Source organism: Cryptotermes secundus, unplaced genomic scaffold (assembly GCF_002891405.2).
Source record: "Cryptotermes secundus unplaced genomic scaffold, Csec_1.0 scaffold871, whole genome shotgun sequence".
In the NCBI taxonomy this organism is placed as follows: domain Eukaryota; kingdom Metazoa; phylum Arthropoda; class Insecta; order Blattodea; family Kalotermitidae; genus Cryptotermes; species Cryptotermes secundus.
Genome location: NW_019740663.1, coordinates 181,697 through 194,565, shown reverse-complemented (window position 1 = coordinate 194,565; position 12,869 = coordinate 181,697). Strand labels below are relative to the sequence as shown.

General features: G+C 45.2%; 2 protein-coding genes across 3 annotated transcripts in view; both read right to left on the bottom strand.

Annotated features, from left to right (window-relative positions):
* The window catches only part of LOC111872553, a 192,711-nt gene extending 187,287 nt beyond the window's left edge, over positions 1-5,424 (bottom strand). For both annotated transcript variants that reach the window (XM_023866586.2, XM_023866587.2), the window contains exon 1: positions 5,159-5,424. The gene's annotated coding sequence lies outside the window, so the exon portion shown is untranslated. The remainder of the gene's footprint in view (positions 1-5,158) is intronic.
* Positions 5,425-8,270: 2,846 nt separating this feature from the next.
* Positions 8,271-9,491, bottom strand: LOC111872548. Its single transcript, XM_023866581.1, has one exon. It carries the CDS (start codon positions 9,489-9,491, stop codon positions 8,271-8,273), a length of 1,221 nt encoding a protein of 406 aa, XP_023722349.1.
* Positions 9,492-12,869: the final 3,378 nt, after the last annotated feature.

Below are 12,869 nucleotides of genomic sequence, written 5' to 3'. Positions count from 1 at the left end.
CTGTCGGGAGTGACTTGGAGTTCAGTTCAGCGAATTTTAACAGAAGATTTGGGAATGAAAATGGTGGCTGCGAAATTCGTGCCACGACTGCTGACTGCTGAACAAAAACAAGGTCGCGTGGAAGCATGCTGTGCTTTGAAAGAAGAGTCCCGAAATGATCAAAACTTTTTTTCAGCGTTTCGCTGATGTTGCTGAGGTGAAGGAAAAACCGACGGAGGCGCTGTCAAGCATCTCAAAAGATGAATTTAGACAATGTTTTGAAAAATGGAATAAAAGACTAGACAAGTGTATTAGTGTAAGTGGAGAGTACTTTGAAGAGGATTGAAGGTTTATGCTTAAAATTTGAATAAATAAGTTTAAAAAAAAAATAAGTTCGGTTTCTTTTGGGTACCCCCTCGTACATATTGTAGCGTGCACAGCTGCTGCTATGCAATGGATAAACAACGTTGTTATGCAACCCGTTTCTAGGCAACTGATCGGTAAGCAAGTTCCCGTGGCAAAGAATATACACTCAACAACAGTTGAAGTATGTTTTCTACGTGGTCCGGTGCCGAGAAGTTATAACCAGGGCAGTTTGAACAATGAGGCAGTTGAGTTCGGCAAGGGAGGCTGAGGAGAGATGGCGCTACAGTTCAGTTGTGGGACATTCGCCGGAAAGTGACGATTTGCGCGCAGAAGACACTGCAGGCGGGAGAGGTCTTAGCGTGTAGTGGTTTGCATAGTGTGGCGATCAGGGATAGCGTTTTTAAGTGCTTGTAATTCCGAGCTGTGTATATAAATTGCCAAAACATCCATTCACCAATAAATAGCACGTCGATACTCACACACCCTAAGTACGTTACAATTTTTATATACATGCATAATACATAACAGTGTATGGGTGGTGTGTATTTGAACTAGCTGGGGACATAACATGACACTCTCGACCAGTATCTAAACAGAGAGTTTCGTGATCAACATTTTGGAACCCAAGCATCACCTAAGCCGGAAGGGTACTTACATACTACAGCTCTCTCGTGAGAGATGAAAGATCCATACATAATTTTGGCTACAAAACCTGAGGGAAAGAGGCCACTAGAGATCTAAGAGAAAATGTACAAGTGCTGTATCAAGATGAGGAGTGGATTAAAGTGGCTCAGAAAAGAGATCAGTGGCGGGCTACTGGTTCAGTTTCAAGCCAAGCCGAGCCGTATATGTAAACACATTAAACTCAGTAACGCGTACAGTGCGATACACAAGTCATTAATTTCTAAAAACCATAATCAGTCCAAGACAAGAAATAGGTATCAGTAATTCTACACGACCATATTACACGAAGGCAGGTACACAGTACGACCCGCCAACGATTCCACTAAAGACGAGCTAGAAGTAATAAGGTAAAAGTTCCCCATGTGCTTAACTAATTAGCCACTACCCCATGAAGGCGTACGTAACAGTGGATCTATTTTTTTTATTGGCGCTACAGCCCTCATTTGGACCTAGGCCTACCTCCATGAAACTCTCCGTTTCACTTCGGTTTCACTAGATCTTAAGACATATGGTAGGTCTCCTTGGGTGGGTGATCAGCTCGTCGCAAGGCCTCTACCTGTATACAAACACAGAAAAACGCACACAAACATCTATGCTGAGTGGGATTCGAACCCACAATCCCGATTTCCGAGCGGGCGAAGACAGTACATGCCTTAGACCGCTCGGCTACCGTGACCGGCACAGTGGATGTATATACCCACGTTTTCTTGACCTCGGCTCTAGATGGAGGTGAGTGGTCAGCATCAAGCCCCGGCCGCTTTAGTCCCGGAGAAAGAGCCCCCGGTACCCATTATATAGTGGGTTGGGTGGGCCCCAGAGCCGGTCTGGACAAGTTGGAGAGGAGAAAATTCTTGACCCTACCAGGACTCGAGCTCCGACCCCTTAGTCGTCCAGTCCGTAGCCAGTCGCTATACCGACTGCGCTATCACGGCTGTACAGGGACATTTATCATTGTGAAACTGTACTTCGCTAAGTTTCTCTTTTAACACAGGAGAATGTCTGTACATTACCACTTAGTAAAAAAAAAACAAACAAACAAACGCAACTGGAAGGAATGTACGAACGTGATTTGGCAATTTCGCGCGCGCAGTTGACTGTAAACGACACTTCGGTTCAACAGCATTCGTGATGAACGTAATACCAAGTATGTTACTGTCATTCACTGTGTTAGTTTAAAGATACTGGCATGTCCTTTTATCGATACAGTGCAAGAGAGAAAGAGACAGAGAGGGGGAAAGGAAAGTTGTTAATAAAACTTGTAAATTTCAAAGTGGGTGAAGAATGCCGTCTTCTGGGATGTGGCGGCGTGCAGATCTTGTGTGCCGCCACCTGCTAACGCTGGTTCCTCGCTCGCGGATTTTCTACCCTGAAAACTGTGGTGAAACGTCCTCCGAAACGTCAGTTTACACAAGATCTACACGGCACCACATCCCAGAAGACTGCTTTCCTCAGAAAAAAAAAAAAAGTTTTAAAATGAAAGCCGTTAGTTATAAACGGATTTCTAAAGTAAATAATACCAGCATAGACATAAGCGACACAATATAACTTGCTTTATGCCTTCACAGACTCAACACGGTGGTCAAAACTGAACTGACTTAACGCCACTGAAAGGGATACGTGTAGATTTAAACGCAGTTAAGTGGACACTGCCGGTCACGGTAGCCGAGCGGTCTAAGGCATGTACTGTCTTCGCTCGCTTGGAAACCGGGATCGTGGGTTCGAATCCCACTCAGGGCATGGATATGTAGTTTGTGTGTGCGTTTCTGTTTGTGTACAGGTAAAGGCCTTGCGACGACCAAGGAGGCCTACCGAATGCGTAAGATCTAGAAAAACCGAAAGTGAACGGAGAAGTTCATGGAGGTAGGCCTACGCCCACTGGGGCTGTATTGCCAGGAGGGGGGGGAAGTGAACACTGCGAAGTCTGCAAACCCTACCACACAACTACTGGTGGTAGATGCGCCACTACGGCCGGCAGAACAAATCGCGAGCCTTCGCTTACAACAAACGGACAACGCACTACAATTTCATGATACACACCAACAGAATGCGCATAAAATCCCCCAACAGTACGATTAATGATCTTCCAGTGGTATCAAAACTCGCTATTTCATTGGGTCAAAAGCCACGGATGACTGCTATTTTAAAGACTACTTGAGCGATAATGAATTTGAGTGCGGATATGTTATCTGCTGTAGCGAAATTCTATAGGGTAAAGGTAGGATGCGCCGGTCACGGTAGCCGAGCGGTCTAAGGCATGCACTGTCTTCGCTCGCTTGGAAACCGGGATCGTGGGTTCGAATCCCACTCAGAGCATGGATGTTTCGTTTGTGTGTTTGCGTTTTTCTGTGTTTGTGTATAGGTAGAGGCCTTGCGACGAGCTGATCACCCGCCCAAGGAGTCCTACCGTATGTGTAAGATCTAGAAAAACCGAGCTAGGCCCACTGGGGCTGTAGTGCCAAGGAAAAAAAAGGTAGGATGCTTTAAACGCGTGCATGATCTGACGTCAGAAGTTGAATTATTTCTTGATAAGAGGGAAACTTTTCCTTGGCTTTGATATCGCGACTGAACGAGTACTTTGCGTTTTATGCTGATGTCACTCAACTCATTAATGAAGTCAATATCAACTTATAAAGAGCACATCACAATTTAAATGAAATGCCTAACAAAACACGGCAACGTTCGACAGGAAACTTCGACTTCTATCAAATACTAAACAAAAAAAAAACTCCGTGGTTTTAGCCCGCAATTAACGACCAGGCGACACCCTCTATCCGCTAAAGCTGGCACTAATTTCGCCGACAAGCGGCGGGCGGTCGGTCGGTCTATCAAATACTATGCACGGAAAAGACCATTCGTGCTAAAAAGAATATGAGGAAGAACTTCCGATTTTTCAACAAGAATTCAACTGCCGTTTTCAAGATAATACGCATGTATGAGGCCACATTCAACTTCTTTTCAGTGATCTTTGATGTTAGTGTTGATTTTTAAATGGTGGTAATGGATTTGCATTACGAGCAGGTGTGTGTTTCCAAACTGTTAACAATGGGCTCGCGCTAGCCCCACCCCCAAAGACCCCGCCATCACATCGCTGGTCCTGAGAAATACACCAAATAATTGACTTTTGACTTTTACAAACTCTTGTTTACTTGCTGACAAGCTTTCCACTGGTTAGCACCCACACACAGTCAATAATATGACTTTTTGGAAGCACACATGTGTGTCAACAGCTCATTAAAAAAAAACGAAAGTGGTCGAGAGCAATTCTAGAAACCGACTCGACGATGGAAGATTGGAAAGCTGCCTCCGAGTTGCCACTTGTCACGTCCGGATGTTGGCAACCACTGGAGAGAAGAAAAAAAAACTGGTATGCCGGACGGGACCTTCCACCCTTTCTACGTCTAAAAATTCTATATAATATTCTAGGTCTTCCTAATTATATTTAGCATTGCATTAATTCCAAAAATTGTCACCAGGTTAATATATTTATATATTTTTATAATGACTTCCATTTTTGTTACTTGGCTTGCGGCCCACGGCAGGATTTTACGATTTTTAATTTGGCTGGTGTGCAGAAACGGCAGCTCAACAGTACCGTACGCTTTTGAAAGTAATCCGTTGACAGTCAACTGTTACTTGGTCGGGAGTTACATGACCTACAGGCAAATTATACTCGTAATATGTACGGGGAGGCATATTATTTTCAGATACATTGCTTGATTAACACACTGAGAAACACAGTGTGATTGCATTAAGCATAAATACTGAAAGTGTGTTACGTATATGCGACTACGCGCCAAAAGAAATCCTACCGCCCGTAGCTCATTTCATCACACAAAACGTCTTGATTGTTTCCGTCAGTAGTTACAAATCCAGCACCTGGTACTGTTTGTTTTGTCACCAATTACAAATATGTTTATCTAGTGTATACTCAACCAATCTAGCATCATACAGAAATTGTCGCGAAGCACATATCTACTGCATTAGAATTCATTTATTTGTAAACTGTCATCAAGAAGAAATGGAAATTCCTACAGAGATTAAGTAAGATCCCTTTTCAAGTGTACGTCATAACATCACAACATTTATAACAGTTACACACTAAAACAAAAGAATACGAAACCAAACTTACACTGTGGCAGATAATCCTGTGGCCAAGCTGAGTGATTAATACTTCTCACATCAAACGCCACTCGGAAATACACTACTACTGTCACTACCAAAACTTAACCTAATAAACCACTGGACACCATATTTCTCACTGCAAACAACAAAACTCTACTGCAACCGGACGTATGGTAAGTGATGAGAGCTACACTTTCTGTAAAACTCAAGACTCCACACAGATACCACTTCTACCGTTCTAAGAGAGACTAACGAGCAAACTGGGACAGAGAAAAGCCAGAGTAGTCATGTGAGGGGAAGTGCTACACATAGTGGAAGGGGGACCGACCAGAGAGACAAAGAGGGGAAGCCAATGGTAGGGAGGGATAGAGGTTGTGGGGGGACTATACGGTGTTTATAAAATGTAAAATTCAACCTGCGTAACTAGCAATAATCTTGCGCGAGGGCTGTTCGGAAAGTAACTTCTGCTTATTTTAGGCAACTAATGTAGGATCGGGCCGGTCACGGTAGCCGAGCGGTCTAAGGCATGTACTGTTTCGCTCGTTTAGAAACCGGGATCGTGGGTTTGAATCCCACTCAGGGCATGGATGTTTAGTTTGTGTGTGTGCGTTTTTCTGTGTTTGTGTACAGGTAGAGGCCTTGCGACGAGCTGATCACCCGCCCAAGGAGCCCTAGCGAATGTGTAAGATCGAGAAAAACCGAAGTGAACAGAGCAGTTCATGGAGGTGGGCCTATGTCCACTGGGGCTGTAGTGCCAAGGAAAAAAAATGTAGGAGCGGGGGAGACCCCGCTATACAAAGTGAGTTATGGTATGTCTTGCGATTAATAATCCCGCCAGCTGAGAAATTTGAGCAGTTATCCGATTTCCTCGCGCTAAAAACATGAGAGCTACGGATATTAACCGTCAATTATGCGCGGAGGTTTACGGCCAAAATGTAATGAGTGAAGGAACTCTTAAGACAATGGTGTACAGTGTTCACAGAAGGGCGAACGAATGTTCAGGATGAAGAGCGAAGTTGTCGACCATCTGTAGTACGAGTAAATGACGATTTTGTTCAAGGTGTTCAGCAAATATTTGTCAAAGACGGTGCTTCACAATTTCATAACTTTTCGTGAGAGAAAACTGCATAACGAGGAGCTTAATTACGTGTACACTTACTAAATATTTTTTTTTTCTCTCTCTCTCTCTCTCTCTTCTTTTTACTTTGGAGCACAGGGCTGATTTCTCAGTTTCATGAACGTTTTACAGACGGTAGGTCTCATTGGACGGGTGATCAGCCCGTCGCAAGACCTCTACTAAACACAGGACAACACAAACACAGAATAAACGCATACACATACCAAACATCCATGCCTTAAGTGGGATTCGAACCCACGATCCCGGCTACCGGGCAAGCGAAGACAGTACATGCCTTAGACCTCTCAGCTACCGTGGCCGGCATTCATTAAATATAAAATGATTAAATCACAAAGGATGAGATGGGAGGGCATAGTGTACGCGTGGATGAGATGAGAAATGCATACACAATTTTACAAGTAATAAAAGTGTGTTACGTATACATAAATACATAAAAGGTAAAAGAAAAAGGCGAGAACGTAAGGAGTAGTGGAAATATAGAGCCACATTTCTTAACCGCATGTGGAGGCGAATGGTCAGATGCCATTCATGCCCCGGGGGCTTCAGTCCTGGGAAAAGAGCCCACAGTAACCTTTGGAAAGGAGGTTGGGTGGGCCCAAGAGGCTGCCTAGACGCTGTCCCTGTCCCTGCCGAGAATCGTACACCGGTCGTCCAGCCCGTAGCCCTTGCTACACCAACTGAGCTGTCCTGTCTCACATACATACGTCACTACGTTCCAAACGTAGTTATGTATACAACTAAGCGTCTCCTAGCAAGATGGAGGCATATTAAAGTAAAGTAAGTAAGTAAAGGTATCCCTGTAACATGCAGTGGAGTCCCATAGGGTTGTGAGAGGTTGAGGCTCCCACATTTTCTAGACAATGGGCTCAGAGATGGCGGTCAGGTTGTCAGCCTTACGCTCCGGCCGCCCGTTACCCCCAGGACCATAGTGCGGCTGGAAGGATTAGGTAAATTGAAAAGGAGGAACAAAGACACGATGAGGAGGCGCGCAGCGGCTTGGAATACAGGCTTTACGAACCTCGGGATCCACAGAAGCCGAGAACTTTGGTTGATGGCAGAGCAGCTACTGGCTTCTAAAGAAAGACTCTACCCCATGAACTTACCTAGCTCGTCCTGCCATCTTAGTGCTTACTACAGATCACTGAGACTCTATGGCGGAAGAGTCGGACGCTCTTCGCGTCAAGTCGGGTCCTAGGGACTGCGGAAGCGATGCATTTATAGGCTAATTCAGTGCAGCCATAAATTACTCATATTACAGCACACGCTGTACATGCATGTCATGGTTGCTATTACGAGAATGTTGAAGCTTAATACCGATTTCATAGTTACTGGGCATAAATAGAAGTCGAACTTAAACGCTGGTTTCTCAGTGATTACAAATTCGAAGAAATGTGTGTGAAACTGTAATGAACTTCTAGGAATTCATTCAGGTGCCTTTCACATAAGAACATTATTTCAAGCTTCGCGTTCGAAGTTTACTCCACTTCCACGAAAGGGCTTCAGTGCATGAATGTAGACTTTTTACTAAGGTTCTACAGAAGGGCCGCGCCATAGCTCAAGCGGTTAGTCGATGGCTTCCCACCGCGGCGGTCCGGGTTCGATCCCGGGTCTGGTCAAGTGGGATTTGTGGTGGACAAAGTGGCGCTGGGGCAGGTTTTCTCCGAGTACTTCGGTTTCCCTTGCCAATCTTCATTCCACCAATTGCTCCACAATCACCCACACCTATCATCTGGGGCTGGTAGAACAGGCCAGAAGTGGCCGCAGTACAAGGGATCTAATCCCACCCCACTATCAATAAAAAAAAGGTTCCACGGAGAGAACTTCTAGCCTATGGTGAAACTGACCAAATTCTACTAGTGCTTGAGTAGGCTGTAGGTCTCTGGTTGACTAGGAGTCTCCACAGCACAACTTGACGGGAGATCCATTAGAATATTCCGCCTATAGGGCTAAAAGATTTGCGGGAAGCTCTGAAATGATCATCCTATATTATTCGACCACATTTACTTTTTAGCAGGTCTGGGGAACTACTGGCGCTGGTGATCCGACAGCTAACAGCAAGGAAGTACTGGTGTTGGAGATGCGACAGCTGACTGCAGGGAAGTACTGGTGTTGGAGATGCGACAGCTGACTGCAGGGAAGTACTGGTGTTGGAGATGCGACAGCTGACTGCAGGGAAGTACTGGTGTTGGAGATGCGACAGCTGACTGCAGGGAAGTACTGGTGTTGGAGATGCGACAGCTGACTGCAGGGAAGTACTGGTGTTGGAGATGCGACAGCTGACTGCAGGGAAGTACTGGTGTTGGAGATGCGACAGCTGACTGCAGGGAAGTACTGGTGTTGGAGATGCGACAGCTGACTGCAGGGAAGTACTGGTGTTGGAGATGCGACAGCTGACTGCAGGGAAGTACTGGTGTTGGAGATGCGACAGCTGACTGCAGGGAAGTACTGGTGTTGGAGATGCGACAGCTGACTGCAGGGAAGTACTGGTGTTGGAGATGCGACAGCTGACTGCAGGGAAGTACTGGTGTTGGAGATGCGACAGCTGACTGCAGGGAAGTACTGGTGTTGGAGATGCGACAGCTGACTGCAGGGAAGTACTGGTGTTGGAGATGCGACAGCTGACTGCAGGGAAGTACTGGTGTTGGAGATGCGACAGCTGACTGCAGGGAAGTACTGGTGTTGGAGATGCGACAGCTGACTGCAGGGAAGTACTGGTGTTGGAGATGCGACAGCTGACTGCAGGGAAGTACTGGTGTTGGAGATGCGACAGCTGACTGCAGGGAAGTACTGGTGTTGGAGATGCGACAGCTGACTGCAGGGAAGTACTGGTGTTGGAGATGCGACAGCTGACTGCAGGGAAGTACTGGTGTTGGAGATGCGACAGCTGACTGCAGGGAAGTACTGGTGTTGGAGATGCGACAGCTGACTGCAGGGAAGTACTGGTGTTGGAGATGCGACAGCTGACTGCAGGGAAGTACTGGTGTTGGAGATGCGACAGCTGACTGCAGGGAAGTACTGGTATTGGAGATGCGACAGCTGACTGCAGGGAATTACTGGTGTTGTAGATGCGACAGCTGACTACAGGGAAGTACTGGTGTTGGAGATGCGACAGCTGACTGCAGGGAAGTACTGGTGTTGGAGATGCGACAGCTGCCCCTCCTCTCGCAAGAAAATCTTCACTTACTTTCTGTATTTCCTGCATTAATGTTAATGTAGTCGGCAATGACTTCTTTCTTTAAATCAAATTTAATAACAGTGTTTTTTAATGCTAGTGGGGTGGGACTAAGTCCCTTGTAATGCGGCCCCTTCTGACCTATTGTACCAGCCCCAAATGATAGGTGAGAGTGATTGTGGAGCAACTGGTGGAATAAATATTGGCAGGGGAAACCGAAGTACTCGGAGAAAACCTGCCCCAGCGCCACTTTGTGCACCACAAATCCCACTTGACCAGATCCGGGATCGAACCCGAGCCGCCGCGGTGGGAAGCCAGTGACTAACCGCTTGAGCTATGGCGCCGTACCGAGTGGACCCAGCTGGACTCCAATTCCCACTAAGCGAATTAAAAAAAAACATGCAACAGGCCTTGGAGGCATATAGAGTTGTGAGACATCGAGGCTCCTACACTTTCTAGACAATCGGTTCACAGATGGCAGTGATATCGGCAAAAAATATTTTGTCACGTACCTTACCGCCATCTTTGAGCCAATTGTCTAGATAATGTGGGACCCTTAACGTCTCACAACCCTATGGGCCGTTACACGGATAGCTTTACTTACTTACTTTTACTTGGTGACTAGGCACTGGATTGGGAATGGTATTTGGATCTACTGGACTCTTACAACTCGTAACTATGGGTAAATGTAACAGTAATCTCTACAAATTTACCGTACTGCGACACACATGAAGCCCTCTCAGTCTTCAACAGCCGTATCTTAATAGTGGCTTCCAACACGGACGTTCCCTTTCCTCTGGTTTCCCGAACAGCCCCTGTCCGCAGCTACCAGCTTCCCATTTCTCACAACTGCAACTCTCAACTGACTCAACCAAGTCGAAGTCAAAGTTATGTTACTACCGATGGTCAGTCGGCCAGTCTGTCTTGGTGTCAAGCACTTATCTGGGGCCTAAAATCAATTTCTTTGTTGCTGTGAGTCACTTGCAGGTTTGTTACATAAGGAGGACACCGGGCGAGCTGCAGTTTCATGTAAATTATTTCGGTGTAATCTTCGATACGTGGATTACGTGGAGACTGCACGTGGAAATGATTGAAGCCAAGGCCTTCAGAACATTTATTAGAATCTACTCCCTATTCAAAAGTGAGCGATTAAGCGCCAACATTAAACTAACACTCTATAAGACACTGATCAGATAAGTAATGACCTACGGTTGTCCCGTCTGGGAATGAGCGGCAGCGCCTACAAAACAAGGTCCTGCGCACCGTTGGAAATTTTTCAAGGTGCACACGGGTCCGCGATTTGCACACGGCATTCAGCGTTCCGTATGTGTATGATTATATAACAAAATTGTGAAGGCAACAAGCAGAAGTCATACAAAATCATAGGAATGAAGTTGATTAAGGTGAAGCCAGGCACAGAAAATACAAGAGGCTTAAACTTGACGGTGGTAAAACGTATGACCTTTCAAGTGACTAAGCTGATATTGTAGCATAAGATAAGTAAGATAGGCATGAGCTTCTCTGCAAAGCCTGTACTGACAGAGGACTNAACGTCGGTTAACACCACATATACACGGTGCAAAATCCCAGACGACTGCTTTCTTCAACATGCTATATGTGCGAAATATACACTTGATGCACTTGACGAAAGGCCAAGCATATTCATAAGTGACAAACCCATCTTCTCGTCAGAGAGCATGTTACATAAGGACTATTACCGCAAGAGTTCATTTGAATGAAGAATCTCTGGTCGTGAGTCTAAAGGGGCTTGGCGCCAAGACGAACCGATTGCCGGTAAACCGCCAGTCGTAAAGTAATTTTGACTTTGAGCTGCAGTTAGTCGGTCTCTGAAAAGAAGACTAGGAGGTTGGTGTAAGATGGGCGCCAGCCTGGGAATTAGTCAATTGAAGCAATGGGTCAGTTGTGAGACGGCAGCCAATGGCGTGCGCACAGGAGCTGAAAAATCTTCAGTGTTAGTGCTAGAAGCCGTTACCAGGAAACGATTAGGTGAGACTGTAACATACTGTGAACACTAGTGTGTGTGTGTGTGTGTGTGTGTGTGTGGAACAGTGAACTGTAAATTGTAGTCACGAGTCTTGTGTTAAAGTGGTCAATAAATCCGATCATCAATCCAAAACCGGTCTGTAGTCCACTCCGTCACGTGACAATGTACATTTGTTTGTCATGACATAGGCCTAATGGTTTGCATGACTGTTTCACTGTTTTGTTTTTTGTTTGTTTTTATGTGTTTTGTTTCTTTTTTCTTTGCTCATGCTTACTTCATAATTGGCCTCTGGGCTGTTAAGTACGCACGTAAATAAATGAGGAACTGAATTATTACTGTAAACCCCACAATGACATGCTGATTTCAGACTCTGTTTGAATGTAGTAGGTGTCCTGTATTAGAGAGAATTATTCACAGAAATGGACCAGTTCTATAATTATTAGCTAGCTTCACAGCATGGATGGAAGCATTGGAAAGAAAGTAGACGTTACAAGGTCTAAGAGTTGCTTCTTACGCTTTCGATAAAGATTCTGATAAATTGCTGATATATTTAATCAAAACTCTTAACAACTGGGCAATTATTAACTAAAAAATTACTTTCCCGATCGGCTTCGATAGTTAGTAGTGAACGCCTCACCATTTTGACTCATTTTAAAAGTGTAACTTTGAAAATACGCGTAATTTTCTTAAAGAGAATAAACCAAATTCTCCAATCTTAAAAGGCAAAAAGGTAAAGCTATCCCTCTAACAGGTCGTGAAGCCCTACAGGGTTGTGAGACGTCGAGGCTACCACATTTCCTACAAAATCGGCTCACAGATGGTGGTGAGGTTGTCAGCTCTATGCGTCGACCGCCCTTTACCCCCCAGGAAGATTCCTGGTACTCACTTCTCTTAGAGGCTGAATCGAACCCAGGGCTATAGTGCGACTGGAAGGATTAGGTAAACTGAAAAATCCAACTCATCTGGAATGGAACCCGCGACCTTCCGGCTTATAGCATAGTGCCTCAACCAACTACGCTACCGCGTGCCCCCAATCCTCAAACCTTAGTAACAAATATTTACGAAGTCTGCATATATCTTCGTTTATAAACTGAGAGAAACCAATCGAGATCTTCAAATAAAGAACGGGTCATAGGCAATAAAAGTGGAGCAGACGAGAGCAGTTCAAACTATCAAAAGGATAAGTATAACTCTCCACCAGAATTCAGCTTAAGTTCCATCATTTGTTATATAATCTTTCAGGTTATAGGTCCCTCTTCTTTCTCCCGTATTCCTTCCAGTCCTACATGTTATCGAATGATATGTCAAGGTCAGCATTTAACCCCATACATCATGAATAACACACACAAATTGTCGTAAACTGCCTCCTTTACATTTTTTTTCCCCTTGGCACTACAGCCCCA

What these genes read in the sequence shown, in the direction of transcription:
- LOC111872548 (XM_023866581.1), bottom strand. Translation starts at nt 9,491, where the DNA reads ATGCAGGAAATACAGAAAGTAAGTGAAGATTTTCTTGCGAGAGGAGGG.